Consider the following 14,176-nt stretch of genomic DNA (forward strand, 5'->3'; position numbering starts at 1 on the left):
TCACTCTACTATCAGGTGGAGAAGAATCAAGAATGAAGTTAAAGGAGTTGAGTTAAATGGCCAGTGGTGTGAAGAACCGGACGCAGTGCGAAGGGAAGTAAAGCGAGTTTTTGAGGATAGGTTCAAGGCCACCCCTGATCTAGGAGTGAGGCTCGGAGCCGTGGACTTTAAATCTCTTCCCGAAGAGGTTAGCTTGAGGATGGTTGAGGTGTTTTCTGAGGAGGAAGACAGGGAGGCAGTGTGGCACTGTGAGGGATCTAAGAGCCCGGGTCCAAACGACTTTAACTTTAACTTTATTAAAGCCAACTGGGAGACCCTAAAGGAAGACATTATGGAAGCAGTGCGTTGCTTTCATGAGACAGGGAGCCTTCCGAAGGGGTGTAATACGTCTTTTATTGCTCTTGTTCCGAAGGTAAAAGATCCTATCATGATTGACCAATTCAGACCTATTTCTCTTGTGGGAGCCATGTATAAGATCATCACCAAGGTCATGTCGCTTCGGATTAAGGCTGTTATACCTATGGTCATTGATGAAAATCAATAAGCTTTTATGAAAGGTAGGGGTCTGCTAGAGAGTGTTCTGATAACCAACGAGGTGATCGAAGAGGTACGAAGAAGTCGGAGGAGTGGAGTGTTTCTGAAGGTGGACTTCGAAAAGGCATATGACTCGGTCAGGTGGAGCTTTCTTTTCGATATGTTAAATAGGCTGGGGTTTCACGTGAAATGGATTAAGTGGGTGCAAGGTTGCTTAGAATCAACAACAATGTCTATTTTGGTCAATGGAAGTCTGATAGAGGAGTTTAGACCGACTAGGGGTCTGAGGCAAGGTGATCCTATGGCTCCGTTTCTCTTTCTTATTGTTGCTGAAGGACTGGCTGGTCTAGTACGTTTAGTCTTAAAGGAGAACCTACTAAGTGGAGTGAGAGTGGGGAGAACTGAGCTTGAATGTTGTATGTTACAGTTTGCAGACGACACCATGTTTATGTGTGAAGATTCTTTTACTAATATCTTCACTATCAAGGCAATTCTAAGGGTTTTTGAGCTAGCATCAGGTCTCAAAGTTAACTTGCATAAGTCTAAGCTGGCAGGTATCAAGGTTGGAAGGAATTCGTTAGAAACATATGCGAGAAGTCTCAATTGTGGAGCAATGCAGATTCCTTTCAAGTACCTGGGGTTACAAGTAGGTGGAAATCCTAGGAGAACGCAGTTCTGGGACCCAGTTGTGGATAAAGTTAAAGCTAGACTCAGTGCTTGGAAGGGGAAATGCCTGTCACTAGCAGGTAGAGTATGCTTGGTTAAATCGGTCTTAACCTCCATACCTTTGTTTTACTTGTCTATATTTAAAGCCCCAATATCAGTGTGCAAAAAGATTTCTAGCATCCAGAGGAGGTTCATTTGGGCTTGGGGGGCTGATCATAATCGTATTTCGTGGGTTAGTTGGGAAAATGTGTGCAAGGCAAAGGAGGAAGGGGGTCTATGGGTTAAGGATATTAGAATGTTCAACTGTGCGTTACTAGCAAAATAGAATTGGAGGATGTTGAGTGAGGAAAAGGGGAAATGGAAAGATATTCTAGCTTCTAAGTATTACACGGGGGGAGTAAGAACTGAAGTGTCGGGCAACTACTCTTCTTGGTGGTGGAAAGACCTATCTAGGACTTGTAGTGAGGGAGAAGGCGATGGATAGTTTCAGAAATCGGTTGTATGAAATGTCGAAGCTGGTGACAAAGTCAGATTTTGGGAAGATGTCTGGGTGGAGAACAATAAGCTTAAAACTATGTTTCCCATGCTATTTTCTATTTCGTTGGACCAAGGAAAGACGGTGGATGAAGTATGTACTTGGGAGGATGCAGGATGGAACTGGAGGTTAAGTTGGAGAAGGCCTATGTTCAACTGGGAAAGTGCTATGGAGGAAGATCTGATAAATCTTCTTACAGGAAAGAGTCTATGCAAGGAAAGCAAGGATACTTTAATATGGAACGGGGAACACGATGGTGTGTTCTCTGTGAAATCTGCTTATTCGACCTTGTGTAGTCAAGCAAATAATGGCCTGCATGACATATTCTCATCCCTCTGGTTAGCTACAGCAGTACCCAAAGCGTTATTTACAGCTTGGAGGATTTTGCTTGGTAGACTCCCAACCTTCGACAATTTAATTCGGAGAGGTATGGTTGTAAACTCTCCCCTGTGTGTGTTTTGCAAGGAAACTCAAGAAACAACACAACACCTATTTCTAGAGTGTGCTTATGCACAACGTGTATGGTCCCTTTGCTTAAGATGGTTAGGCATCTCGTATGTGCAACATAAGGACATCTTAATTCACTTTGAGAGTTTTCATTTGTCTCATCTCAATGTTAAACAGAATCAAGTTTGGAAGGGAGTATGGGTTAATATAAATCGAAGTATTTGGGATCAAAGAAATCTAGTTGTTTTCAAGCAAGGGACAACCGATGCAGAAGAGATCTTCCACCTAGCCCAACTCTCAGTGTGGCTTAAGCTGAAGTTTGGGACAACTTTCTTTAGTTATGCCTTCTCGGATTGGATTCTCAATCCCAGTCAGTGCCTGCAAAGCTGCTATTGCCGAGGGTCTCGAAATACACAGTCCTTTTTCGATGTTCGAAAGGAATTTGTGCTGGATGGGGCAGGGCTGGTGGGGGTAACTTTGGTATCTTCGGCGACGGGAAGGTATGTCAGGTGACTGGTTTAGTGCAGGGAAAGGAAGGGCAGGGCGTGATCTCAGTGGTTATATGAGAAGTAGGGGACCACTATTGTATAACTTTAGTAGTTGGGGGTTTGAGGTAGGCACATACAAGATGGGGTTTTATGTTGTATAGCAATGCCAATCCAGCATCAGTGGAGAAGCCAGTGAAGGAGGCAACACTGTTGGACTAGTGTACACGACAATAGTAGAGCCGAATCATGCAGAATGCCTGTGGGTGTCATATAGCACTGAAACCTTCTCCAATTAGTGTCTCTACCTTTGAGTATCTATAAAGGAAGTGTTCTGAAGTTGAGGGGCTTTAGAAGAAGCTCAGGGAGCAATCTTTGCTGTGTAGGAGCACATAAGAGGGTTGGTCCAACTAGTTGAAAGGAGTGGTTTAACAATTGTTTGGGATACGTTTGTAAAGGGAGGTAGATGTGAGATGACTGGAGCTGCTGCTATATTTTCCTGGCTGACTCCCTCTAGTCACGAAACAGGGATATACTATTGTTGTGGAGATGTCACTTTTTTTGTTGTTTTTTGTCTTCTGGTTTGTCATTGCATATGGAAAGGCACCTAAGTATAGGTTGCTGGACTGCAGATATGGTATCATAGAATTAGTTAGTTTGGAGTTGTGGTTGTCACCTTTTAACTACCAAGCATGAAAAGCCAAGCACAATATAACTCCTAGCCCGTACCTTCTGTGGTTTGTTTTGGAAGAGCAACTTTGTGGCCTGTTGTGTTGTAGTTGCAGGGGCCTGTTAAATTAGAAGTATGCGTGCCGAGTCTGTTGTGAAGAATGGTTGCTATTTCAACATCTTGAATCCATCGTCTCAATTTCTGGTTTGGAGGGTTGTTGATGGTTACATTGCCAATAAGCTTTGATGAGTGTTGTTTTGGAGTTGCTGCGATGGATTTCTGTGGACTATGTTCGGTGTAAAGCCATATTTTGTCCTAGGTGGTTGGTAAATGTTTTATTTTGATGTATATCTATCTGTTGGGGAATATGGTTAAATCTTAGGAGTTATATAGGGTAGCTCTTTCATGTCCAGCAGGTCTTTGTGAGCCCGTGTGTGCTCTTTGACGGTTTAGACATTAAGGTGTCATGTATACGGGTTGGGGCACAGCTGAAGTGCCTCTTTTTAAAGTTATTAATTCTTTGTTGATAAAAAGAAAATAACTAATGAATTTCTAGAGAAGATGAAGGATAAACACTTGGAAGATTCAAAATTGAAGAACATCATGAGCTTATTAAAAACTGACAAAGCTAAAGACTTCTCTTTAAGAGTGGATGCTATTTTGAGATTCAAAAATAGAATATGCATACGAGAGGATAATGATATAACGCAAACAGTATTATATGAAGGTTATAAAAGCAAACTTAGTTTACATCCAGGAATAACCAAGATGTATCAAGATCTCAAAAAGTCTTATTGGTGACATGGCATGAAGAATGATGTAGCCAAGTTTGTAGTTGCTTGCTTGACTTATCAGAAATCAAATATTGAACATCAACGGCCTAAAGGCATGTTAACTCAGTTAGGCATTCCAGTGTGGAAGTGGGACAATATCTCAATGGATTTTGTTACCCACTTACAACATACTTTGAGGAAACATGAGCCTGTTTGGGTCATAGTTGACTGGTTGACAAAGACAACACACTTTCTACCTATAGATTTGAGAATCTCTATGCAGAAATTGGCTCAGATTTATATAGACGAGATAGTCAGATTGCATGGTGTACCCTCTAGAATAGTTTCAGATAGAGATCCTAGATTCACCTCCAGATTTTGGCAAAGGCTTCAAGAAGCCTTGGGGACTAAACTCAGACTTAGTTCAGCATACCATCCTCAGACTGATGGACAACCAGAGATAACTATCCAGCCCTTAGAGAATTTGCTCAAGACTTTAGTGTTAGATCATTTGGGTAGTTAGGATGAAATTCTACCTTTGGTAGAGTTCACTTACAATAATAGCTACCAAGCTAGCATATGAATGGCTCCTTTTAAGGCATTGTATGGAAGAAAGTGAAGGACACCTCTGTGCTGGTTTCAGGATGGTGAAAGTGTGTTAATTGAACCAAAATTAATACAACAAGCCAATGAGAAAGTCAAAATGATTCAAGAAAGATTGAAAACATCTCTCAACAGGAAAAATTCTTATGCATGTCAAAGAAGAAGACCTTTAGAATTATCTGTGGGTGAGCATGTCTTTTTGAGTGTTACACTGTTCACTGGTGTAGGAAGAGCACTCAAATCCAAGAAATTGACTCCTAAGTTAATATGACCTTATCAAATTCTTAGAAGAATAGGCCCTATGGCTTATGAAATCGCTTTGCCTCCTCCTTTAGCTAACATTCACAATATTTTTCTTGTATCCCAGCTAAGAAAGTACTTACCTGATCCCACTCACATTCTAGAGTTTGATTCCATCCAGGTCAAAGAAAATTTGTCATTTGAAGTGAAGCCAATCAGAATTTTAGATTCATAAGTGAAACAACTTTGTGAAAGAAGTATTCCCATGGTGAAAGTATTGTGGGATCTCATTTATGGAGACTCCATTTGGGAAATTGAAGAGGAGATACGAGCCTCATACTCTAATCTATTTTTTGGTAAGTTCATTTTCGAGGACGAAAATTTTTGTAGTTGGAGACGATGTAAAAACTTAAAAAACTAAACTCCGTAGACCCCTCCCCTCACCTTTTTTTTTCTCTCTTTCCCTCTCCCTTCTCTCTTCAATTTCTCTTCCATAATTCATCTCTTTCTAAATCTAATCACCCCTTGCAGTAGTTGGGGAGTCAGACTACATTTCTACCTGATCAAATTTTCAAATAAAGAAAGTTCATTTTAACTCTAAAGATCCCTTATTATTTGTTTTACTTTATGATTTAGTCATCAATCTTAGTGAGGCCAGTTGAGCAAAGTGTTTCTCTCAACTTGATTAAGCTCATACTAAAATTTGGTAATGTTTGGATAACTTGCTCTAGGTTCCTAAACTTTGGAGTGGTTCCCCTATTTGAGGTAAAATTTCCATCTAAATAAGGAATTTCAGGTAAAGGAAGCTAACTTTAATTTTTAATAGTACCCTAGACAAGAAGAAGATCTAAATATGGAGGGGACGTGGTCCCATTATTCAATTTATCTTGCCTGGGATGTTGTTTGTTTATATATTGTTTAAACTTGTAGAAATATTAGATTTTGATAATTTAGTATTTAAGTGTTGTTTTTTTTATGTTGTTAAATAGGACTTTTGAATGTTTTGGATTGAGTTTTGAATGATATTGTATGATTAAAATGGTATGAAATTGAATTCATACTTTTGGGATAATGTATGGACTGGTGTTTGTTTGTGTATTAAGTATTGATGCCTATGTGGTAACAAAGATCTCTGAGCTACACTGATGATCTAAGTCACATAGACTAAGATATCAGGTTGTGAGAAACTAATGGAGGAGTTCATGCACACTATGACATATGAGATGCACGACTTGGGCTGTATTGAACTTACCATAATCCTTTCTCTTGGATTTGCTGATAATCTTTAGATCAAATCTTAGTCTCTAGTATGACTTACTTAATACGGGTCTTGCGGAAGACGTTAGTTGTTATTATGTTTGCTGAATATCCTGAATGTGTAGAACCATGTGAGATCTATGTGATTGTTTTATGTTGGGATTTGAAGAAAATTGAATAATTCTGAAATTGATTCATGTAATTTGGTTTACTCTTTTGATTTAATTGTGTATATTATAAAATTTTATTTTCACTAGTTTACCCTTACTTTTTTTGTTATGTTGTGAACTGCGATGATTGTACTATGTACACGAGCAACTGATCATATAGGTGTAGGAGGTCCTGGAAAGCTTTAGGATGTTTTAAATCTTATATTGTAAATGTTTGTATTTCTATAAGTCATAATCTTGTAATGGAAATGTTTTGAAATACTCCAAGCTTGTATAGAAACTAGTAGAACTTGTATTTGAAAAATTTGTCCATAACATTGACCGAAAAAGATAACACCAATCATCAACATCGTAAAAATAACCTTCACTAATATTTGTTTAAATAATTGTAGTCAAAATCTAAATTGAGAAAGAGTTTTACAAATATTATATGAAAAATCTTGACGAACTTTATAGAAAAATAACACCAATCAACATCTACTACTAAAAATTATTGATATTTTTATTTTTAATTTTTTCACAATTATTTTATATATATATATATTTTAATTTGGTGATAATTAAAATATTTTATAAAATTTTTTTACTAAATTTAAATTATCTTATCTAAACAAAACATTTGAAAAATAAAATAATTTAAAATAAAATAAAGTTAAATTTAATGTATTTGAATGTATTGTAAATTATGATTTTTTTAATCCAAATACAATGTTTTATTTAATAGAATCCACGCACAGTGAAGAAGTAAGAAGACTAATATTTTTTTAAATGAAACTTAAATTCATTATCTTTTAATAAAATTATACTCTTTCCCTTATTTTATTTAAATATTATAATAATTAAAACTTAAATAAAATAAAAAATAAAGTCTTAAATATGAAATATAAAATATAAATAATTTTATAATAAAAAGTTGATGGTATTAGATATTAAAAGTATCATAGAAATTGTACTATTACTAAATTATAAACTTTTCTGCGAAAATAAAATAAAATTAAATAAATATCTATAATTAAATCTACTAACTTATTACTATATTTATATATATAAAAAATAAGAAGGATTATTTTATTTTATTAATAACAAAACGATAATAAATACCATTTTAAAATTAAATCTTCATGTATTTTTTAACACATTTCTTAATGCATTAATTAGTAAGAATTAATCTCATTTGTGATAACATGAAAATGGTTATTCAGGGTTCTTGTATGTAGAGATTGTTCCTGCCGGTTGACTTGCTTCGTTGGTTGACTCCAACAACTGCTTTGCCTTTTTCTATCTTCGCTTGAGAATCCAACGTTCTTTACTAAGAAACCTCTCACCTGCAAAGACAAATGGGGGTCCTAGCGGCCGTTTTCACTCTGACGCTCAAGTCAGTATTAGGGCAAACAAACACCAAGAGTGTATATTAGCTTTAGTCTTAGAAACTGTATACCTTGCTAGGGTTCTTGGCACCCTTTATATAGGTTGAAACTAGGGTTTACCTTGGTGTTGTCACTCTCATCTAGGGTTCCTTGGGAAACGTCCTTGCGCTGCTATTTGCATAATCTTAGCGTATCTGGAACATGAACTTCCCTTAACTGGAGTTCAACGAATAACACAGTGGCTGCTTGGGTACCAACTTGTGCATCTAATCTCTAGTGTCATCTGTTTTGTGGGTGCCCTAAGTATTCACGTGCCATGCATGCAACTTTTCCTAAAAATCCTAACCCTAATGGGCCTTAGCGCCTTCCAAGATTATTCATACGTGTCGCGCCTTCATGAACTATATACACCACATGCATGGATCCTTCGTGACTTAGGCTTCCCACATATCTCTTGTCTTAATTGTTAACTTAGCATAACTCTAGGGTCCACCTTACATGGCCCTCCACAACGTTCATACCACCGATGTCCGATCTTCTCCCTTTGCTGGAGAGGTCCGATGTCGATCTCCAACATCGGGGTTTATGATACCAATGTCCAAAGACTAACCAACCCCTGGTAGGTGCGTCTAGGACCCACCTTACGTAGCCCCTGTCCATTACCAAACATCGGTGCGCGATGTCTGAGGTCAGTCCCTGAATCGATGACCAAGGACTGGTCGGGGCAGAGATGAAACTGAGTTATCCTTTCTATAGTGTAAATGTCATCTAAGAAAACCTTAAAAAAAATAAGGGAATAATGTTTCAATAATTAAATCATTCAATTTTTTTATTAAAAAATCATTTAATACTAATATTTTAAAACTTTATTTTTTATTTTATAATTTTTTAGTTAAGTGTAAATATGTTATTTTTAAACAAAATTAAAAATATATTTATGAATTTATTGAAAATATAAGAGAATGAATATTGTTTATTAAAAAATATAGATGTTTATTTAAAAACTAGAGAGAAATGTATCTGTTACTTTATATAAAATATAAAATAACTGTGTATTTTAAAAATAATAGAAATTTTGTTAGTATCATTTAGCATAATATTACGAAACATTAGTGAAGTTTATAATATATGTGTTTTATCACAATACTAATAATTGTTTAAATCAATAATTATATGTTAATACTTTTTTTTTTTCCAGAAGTGTATTCCTTGTTCTAATCTTTAATGAAACAATGTCATGATTTGTTTTTGCTGGAAAAAAAGAGATATGTGTGGGCTTTCTTGCACCCCACAATATTATGAAGAATAAACTTTTCTTATTATTTTTTTAAAATCCTAAAATGCCCCTAATTCTTAAAAATTCTAAAACTTTCACTTTTATTTTCTTCTTCCCCGCACAGCCGCAACTCCCAGTCTCCAGATTTCCATTTCGTGCAGTGTCATTCTAGAACTCCACATTTCTTGATGTTTTAGGGTGATCTTGACAACTTGAAGGTAACTAAAATTTATGATTTTTGGATTTGTATTTCTATTTTTTTTCGGATTTTTTTTCCACATTTCATCTATAATATTTCAGATAATGCAATCCGGTAGTTTTATGGAATAAAGAATCCGTATATGTTTTTTCACATTCTGGATTATGGAATCCGTAGAAATCCCAGATTGATTCTTTCGGTAAAATTTCGGATTGGTAGTTTCAATAATATTTTGAATTGTTGTTTCCGGTAATATTCCAGATTGATGAATTCGTAGCACATTATTCAATTTCGGATTGATAAATCCGTAGCACATTATTCAATCTCGATTTCCAGTAACCACAAAAACTTCATAACCACTAATGATTCTAAAAAAAAACTTAATTCTTATTTCTAGAGCAACGTAGGCTATTCCTCCACCTTGCTCCTCACAACTACAAAGACCTTGCATTAACACCTGATATGAATGAAAAAGATGAACAGTGACAAAGAAACTCCAATGTCCCTTTTCAAATAATAGGTCAAGGTCAATTTTGAAATTTTTAAAATTGTGGGAGTGCAGGAAGAAGAAGCCTTAGTAATTTCATGGGCATCAAGCCCAAATAACAAAGTGTATTGAGTAATAACACCATTCCATATATGTTTCTATTTTAAATTATTTAGTTTTTAAAATATTTTTTTATGAATTTATTAAAATTTATTAAATTGTTATTTTTAATTTTAAAAAAATTATCATCAAATATAGAAAATTATTTTAATATTAAATAATATTTAATAATTTAAAAATATCAGTTAACAATGTTTTTCCATCTAACATTATTTTTTAATTAAAGTTGATAAAGGTATTTTCAATTCACATTATAAGAAGCTTTTTTTTCCTATTAAGATCATTTCTAATAATCATTTTGACCCATATTGATTAAGATTATTATTTTTTAATTCTTTGGTCATAGTTTTTTTCTCTCTAATGTGGATAGAAAAAACTTAATTGATAAAATTAAAATTAATCCTAATTATAATTTTTTTTATATAATATTATAAAAAAATCTTAACAAAAAATACCGTTAATGTTAATATTTTTTTTATAATATCAATAAAAAACCAATTATCTCTACTGTTTGATGCTTATTAACGAATAATTACAATCAATCTTAATATATAAAAAATTCTATTTAACATAAAAATATATTAGATTGATGACGTTTTAATTAAATTTGATTCGAAAAGAGAATATAAAGAAAGAAGACAAAGTTAAGAAAAAAGAAAATATGAAATTTTAAAAAAATATTATTTTATAATTAATTATTTTTTTTATAAAACCATCTAAATACATGTTATCACATAAAAAATAATATTAAAAAGAAGAAATTAAGACCAAATCCATATGAAAATAAATAAAGACAAAAACTCTCAAGAATAGGATAAATATCTTATGCATTAGGTGTTTGAAATTAACTAGAAAGATATTTTAAATTTTGTAAATTTAAATTTTGTAAAATACAAATGTACATGGATAAAGATAATAAAATATACTACAGGCTCAACTTATACATGATAATAGTAGTTGATTTAAATTAAGAAGGTTTAATTTTTATTACTAATTTATGTAAGTTATGTTTATACGATATATATTGTGAAATTTAACTTATACATAATTTTATAATTTATAAAAATTGTGAAATTGTAAATCTAATTTTTATCAATAATTTACTAGTTAAATAAAAATGACGTAATGATGAAAAAGAACTCTTAAAATAATATTTTTTTAACTTTATTGATTTTACACTTCAGTTCTATCTTTTAGTTTGTATAGCATATAAATATAAATAAATAAAAAATTGTTTCACACTAAATTAGAAGAAATAAGGAATGAAAATTGTTATAATTAATGGAAAGATGGGATGCTCTCGGGTCCATTTTTTTAAAAATGGGGTAAATTTTGGGGTTGCTCTCGGGTTTACTCTCGCTCAAGCGAGAGAATTTTCACTTGGGCGAGATCCATTCTTGCTCAAATGAACAAATTTTCGCACAAGCTAGACTCTGTAAAAAAAAAAGAAAAAAAATATATTTTTTTTTACTTTTGAAAGCCTAGTTTTTTATTGCATATTGTTTTTAAATAAAAATTCTAAATTTTATTTAAAAATATGATTAAAGAAACTTAGTTATGTGTTTAAGTGAATTTTGAGATATATTTGGATTATTTAGAAAGTTTAAATTATGGTGTGATTGAATGGTGTGATGATATGTTAAATGAAGTATGCATTGAGGTGAAAGTATGATCAAGACATAGTATTTTCAGGAAAATAAATACCGTGTTGAGATTTTTATTAGGGTGTATTGGTTTGTGAATATCCTGTGAATGAGATGATCCCGATTCTACTGATATAATGGAATCAAATAAATAAAGTTATTCAGTTGGTGAAAGTCGAAGGAGGTTCATTTGGCTGAGTCTGAGGTTTGAAAGAACTGATCAAAGCATATAAAATGATTTACCCTGTCATATGCGATGATGAGATATTGAGATGATTATGCGCATGACTGTGTGGATTTCACAACAAGTAGTATGACAAATGCAGGTCTCTGGATACTAATTTCAATACATGAGTCTTTCCGAAGTAGAGTCAAGTGTTTATGTGTTATGAGTCAGTAGAAGTCTAACACGAGAAAGATGAATTGTGAATTTTGATAGACACTTGATGGTTATGTGAAAATGCATGAGAATTCATGGCTTTATGTGGATATTTAAAGTAATATTTATATTAGAAGTTTTAAAAATAACTAGCTTACCTTTTTTCTTTGTGTTTGTGGTTGTTTTCCTTAATCTGTGATGATCGTGTATTTACACAGAAGAAAATGATGTTACAGGTGATAGAGCTCCTCAGTGAGAAGCTGAATGATGAAAGTGTTTATTTATTTTTTTTAATATTTGTTTTAATTTTATGTAAATATTTAAAGTCATATGAAGAAGGATATGTTTTTAAACACTATATATTGTAAACATATTTGTATTGTGTTTATATATTTATTTTGATATTTCATACAAATTATGGTTATTATATATGAGAAAAATATAGAGATGTTACATAAATCACTTGTTATTAGCTATTTGTTTTATTGTGTAACCCAAAAGTATTTATCTCTTCCAATCATGTCATTATAACGTATCATGTATTTTTTATTGTCCTAATCAAACCAATAGTTAGTTGCTTGTGTTTGAATTCTAAATTTGTATTTTTTATCTAGCTTATTTTAAACAAAATTAAATGAAAAAAAACTTTTATTTCATTAAATTTGTTTTATCATATATACCAACATAAAGAGTGTAGATGAAATATCAACAATGTGGATGTAAGTCACATGTTTCATGTGTTAACTTATTTTTACAACCCAATTAGTGAAGAAGATGACCAAGGAAACGAGAGACACTTTACACTTTGATCAGTCATCTCAGCATATAAGATAATACCCTACCAAATATCGAAATGACCTCAATAGAAGAAGAACCGAACATAGACCAGAGCATCAGATGTTCTTTATTCTGGTATTTTTACAAGAAAAATGTTTGTAAATAAATTGGAGTCACTTTGGGGTACAAATAGAAGAATAAGCAAGAGTGGGGTGTGCTTAGTGGTTTGAGTAGGTTGTGCTTAGTAATTTGGGCTTGTGCCAAACCCACCTTTCATGATATGTGCACCTAGGTTTAGGTTTCTTTGACCTACCTTCTAAAAGGTTTATCATAAATGACACCCCTACTCCTTTATTTTGCTCTCACTCTCTCCTATATAAAGGGTGTCTTGTCTCATGTATTTACACATTAAATTTGAATATAGTAAAGAAACTCTGCAGTAGTGTTTAGTGAGACTAGTGTTATCCTATTATTGGGTCTTATCTTGAGTGTGCATCACCCCAAGTGGCGGCTCTTTCACTACTCATCTTGGAGTTCCTTCTTCTCTAAGTGGCGTGACAACCCCTCTTCTTCTATAAGCTCCCTTCACCCCCTTCCTCTTTTTATCTTCTTTCTGGGCCACCATTCCCTTTCCTCTTTATGTTATTATGCTTTTCTTTTATTTTGGTTTTCACTTGTCATTCTTCATCTTATGTTCTTTTCATTTTCGCAAGTTACCTTCATTATCATAATCACCATATTTTTGTTTTTCTTTTTGCCCTTTAGAAGTGAACCTTCACACTTACTTAACCACTTGGTTAAGTTCGTGTCCAGTGGGAAGCTTCTTTGGGTTCTCACCTTAAATTGTTAATCTCAAAAAGCTTAATCAAAAGTGAAACCTCTAAAATGTGTCAATCTAAAATCAACTCACATCATGTGATATTCAGAGCATGATTTTAATTGTGCTTATCTTTTCTGAGTTGATTTTCTGATTTAAAATTCCAATACATTTTAATTTTGCTTTTATCTTCAAGCAATTTAAATTTCGGTTTTCAATTCAGTCTTTAAATTCTTGTCCTTTACAATTCCGCCTTTTTATTCATTAAACACTTTAAATTCTGATTTTGAATTATTTTGTGTCAATTTTTTTCCTATCTCTTTTGCTTGAGTCTTATGTTCTTATTGTTTTAGGAGTCTTACATCCATTCAGCTTATTTTGATTTTAATTATGAAGAACAATCAAATGACAAGTTGTTCGAGTAGTGGTTTATTTCATTCCAAACATAGAATGAAAATGTTATATGAATTGAATCCCAATCTAATATCTTTTCCAAAAATTGAAAAATGAATTCAAAGATCCACGAACAAAAGAATATGGAAATTTTGAATCCATAAAAATCAAGATAAAAAAAAACAATTTGAGTGCATTCACATTTCAAATTTCAAATTACTAAAGGGAATTCTAAGTATATGGCAAATTGTTTTCATACTTGTGGAATTTAATCTTTCTTGTTTTAACAATTTCTAAGGACATTAAACCTTCATAGTTAAAGTTTAAGTAAGTTTGTT

General features: G+C 33.0%; 1 protein-coding gene across 1 annotated transcript; it reads left to right on the forward strand.

The window, feature by feature from the left end:
* The first annotated feature begins 1,774 nt into the window (after positions 1-1,774).
* LOC137834318 (uncharacterized) lies at positions 1,775-2,889 on the forward strand. Its single transcript, XM_068642377.1, has 3 exons — positions 1,775-2,162; positions 2,283-2,682; positions 2,832-2,889. Exons 1-3 carry the CDS (start codon positions 1,775-1,777, stop codon positions 2,887-2,889), a joined length of 846 nt encoding a protein of 281 aa, XP_068498478.1.
* Positions 2,890-14,176: the final 11,287 nt, after the last annotated feature.

This window comes from Phaseolus vulgaris, chromosome 5 (genome assembly GCF_051622355.1).
Source record: "Phaseolus vulgaris cultivar YP4 chromosome 5, ASM5162235v1, whole genome shotgun sequence".
NCBI lineage: Eukaryota > Viridiplantae > Streptophyta > Magnoliopsida > Fabales > Fabaceae > Phaseolus > Phaseolus vulgaris.

Excerpts from the sequence above, each read along its gene's own strand:
- LOC137834318 (XM_068642377.1), top strand. The coding sequence starts at position 1,775 with ATGTTTCCCATGCTATTTTCTATTTCGTTGGACCAAGGAAAGACGGTG. Across the intron at positions 2,163-2,282 it reads CGACAATTTAATTCGGAGAG|GCATCTCGTATGTGCAACAT; the intron begins GTATGGTTGTAA and ends TAAGATGGTTAG. Across the intron at positions 2,683-2,831 it reads GTATCTTCGGCGACGGGAAG|CAATGCCAATCCAGCATCAG; the intron begins GTATGTCAGGTG and ends TATGTTGTATAG.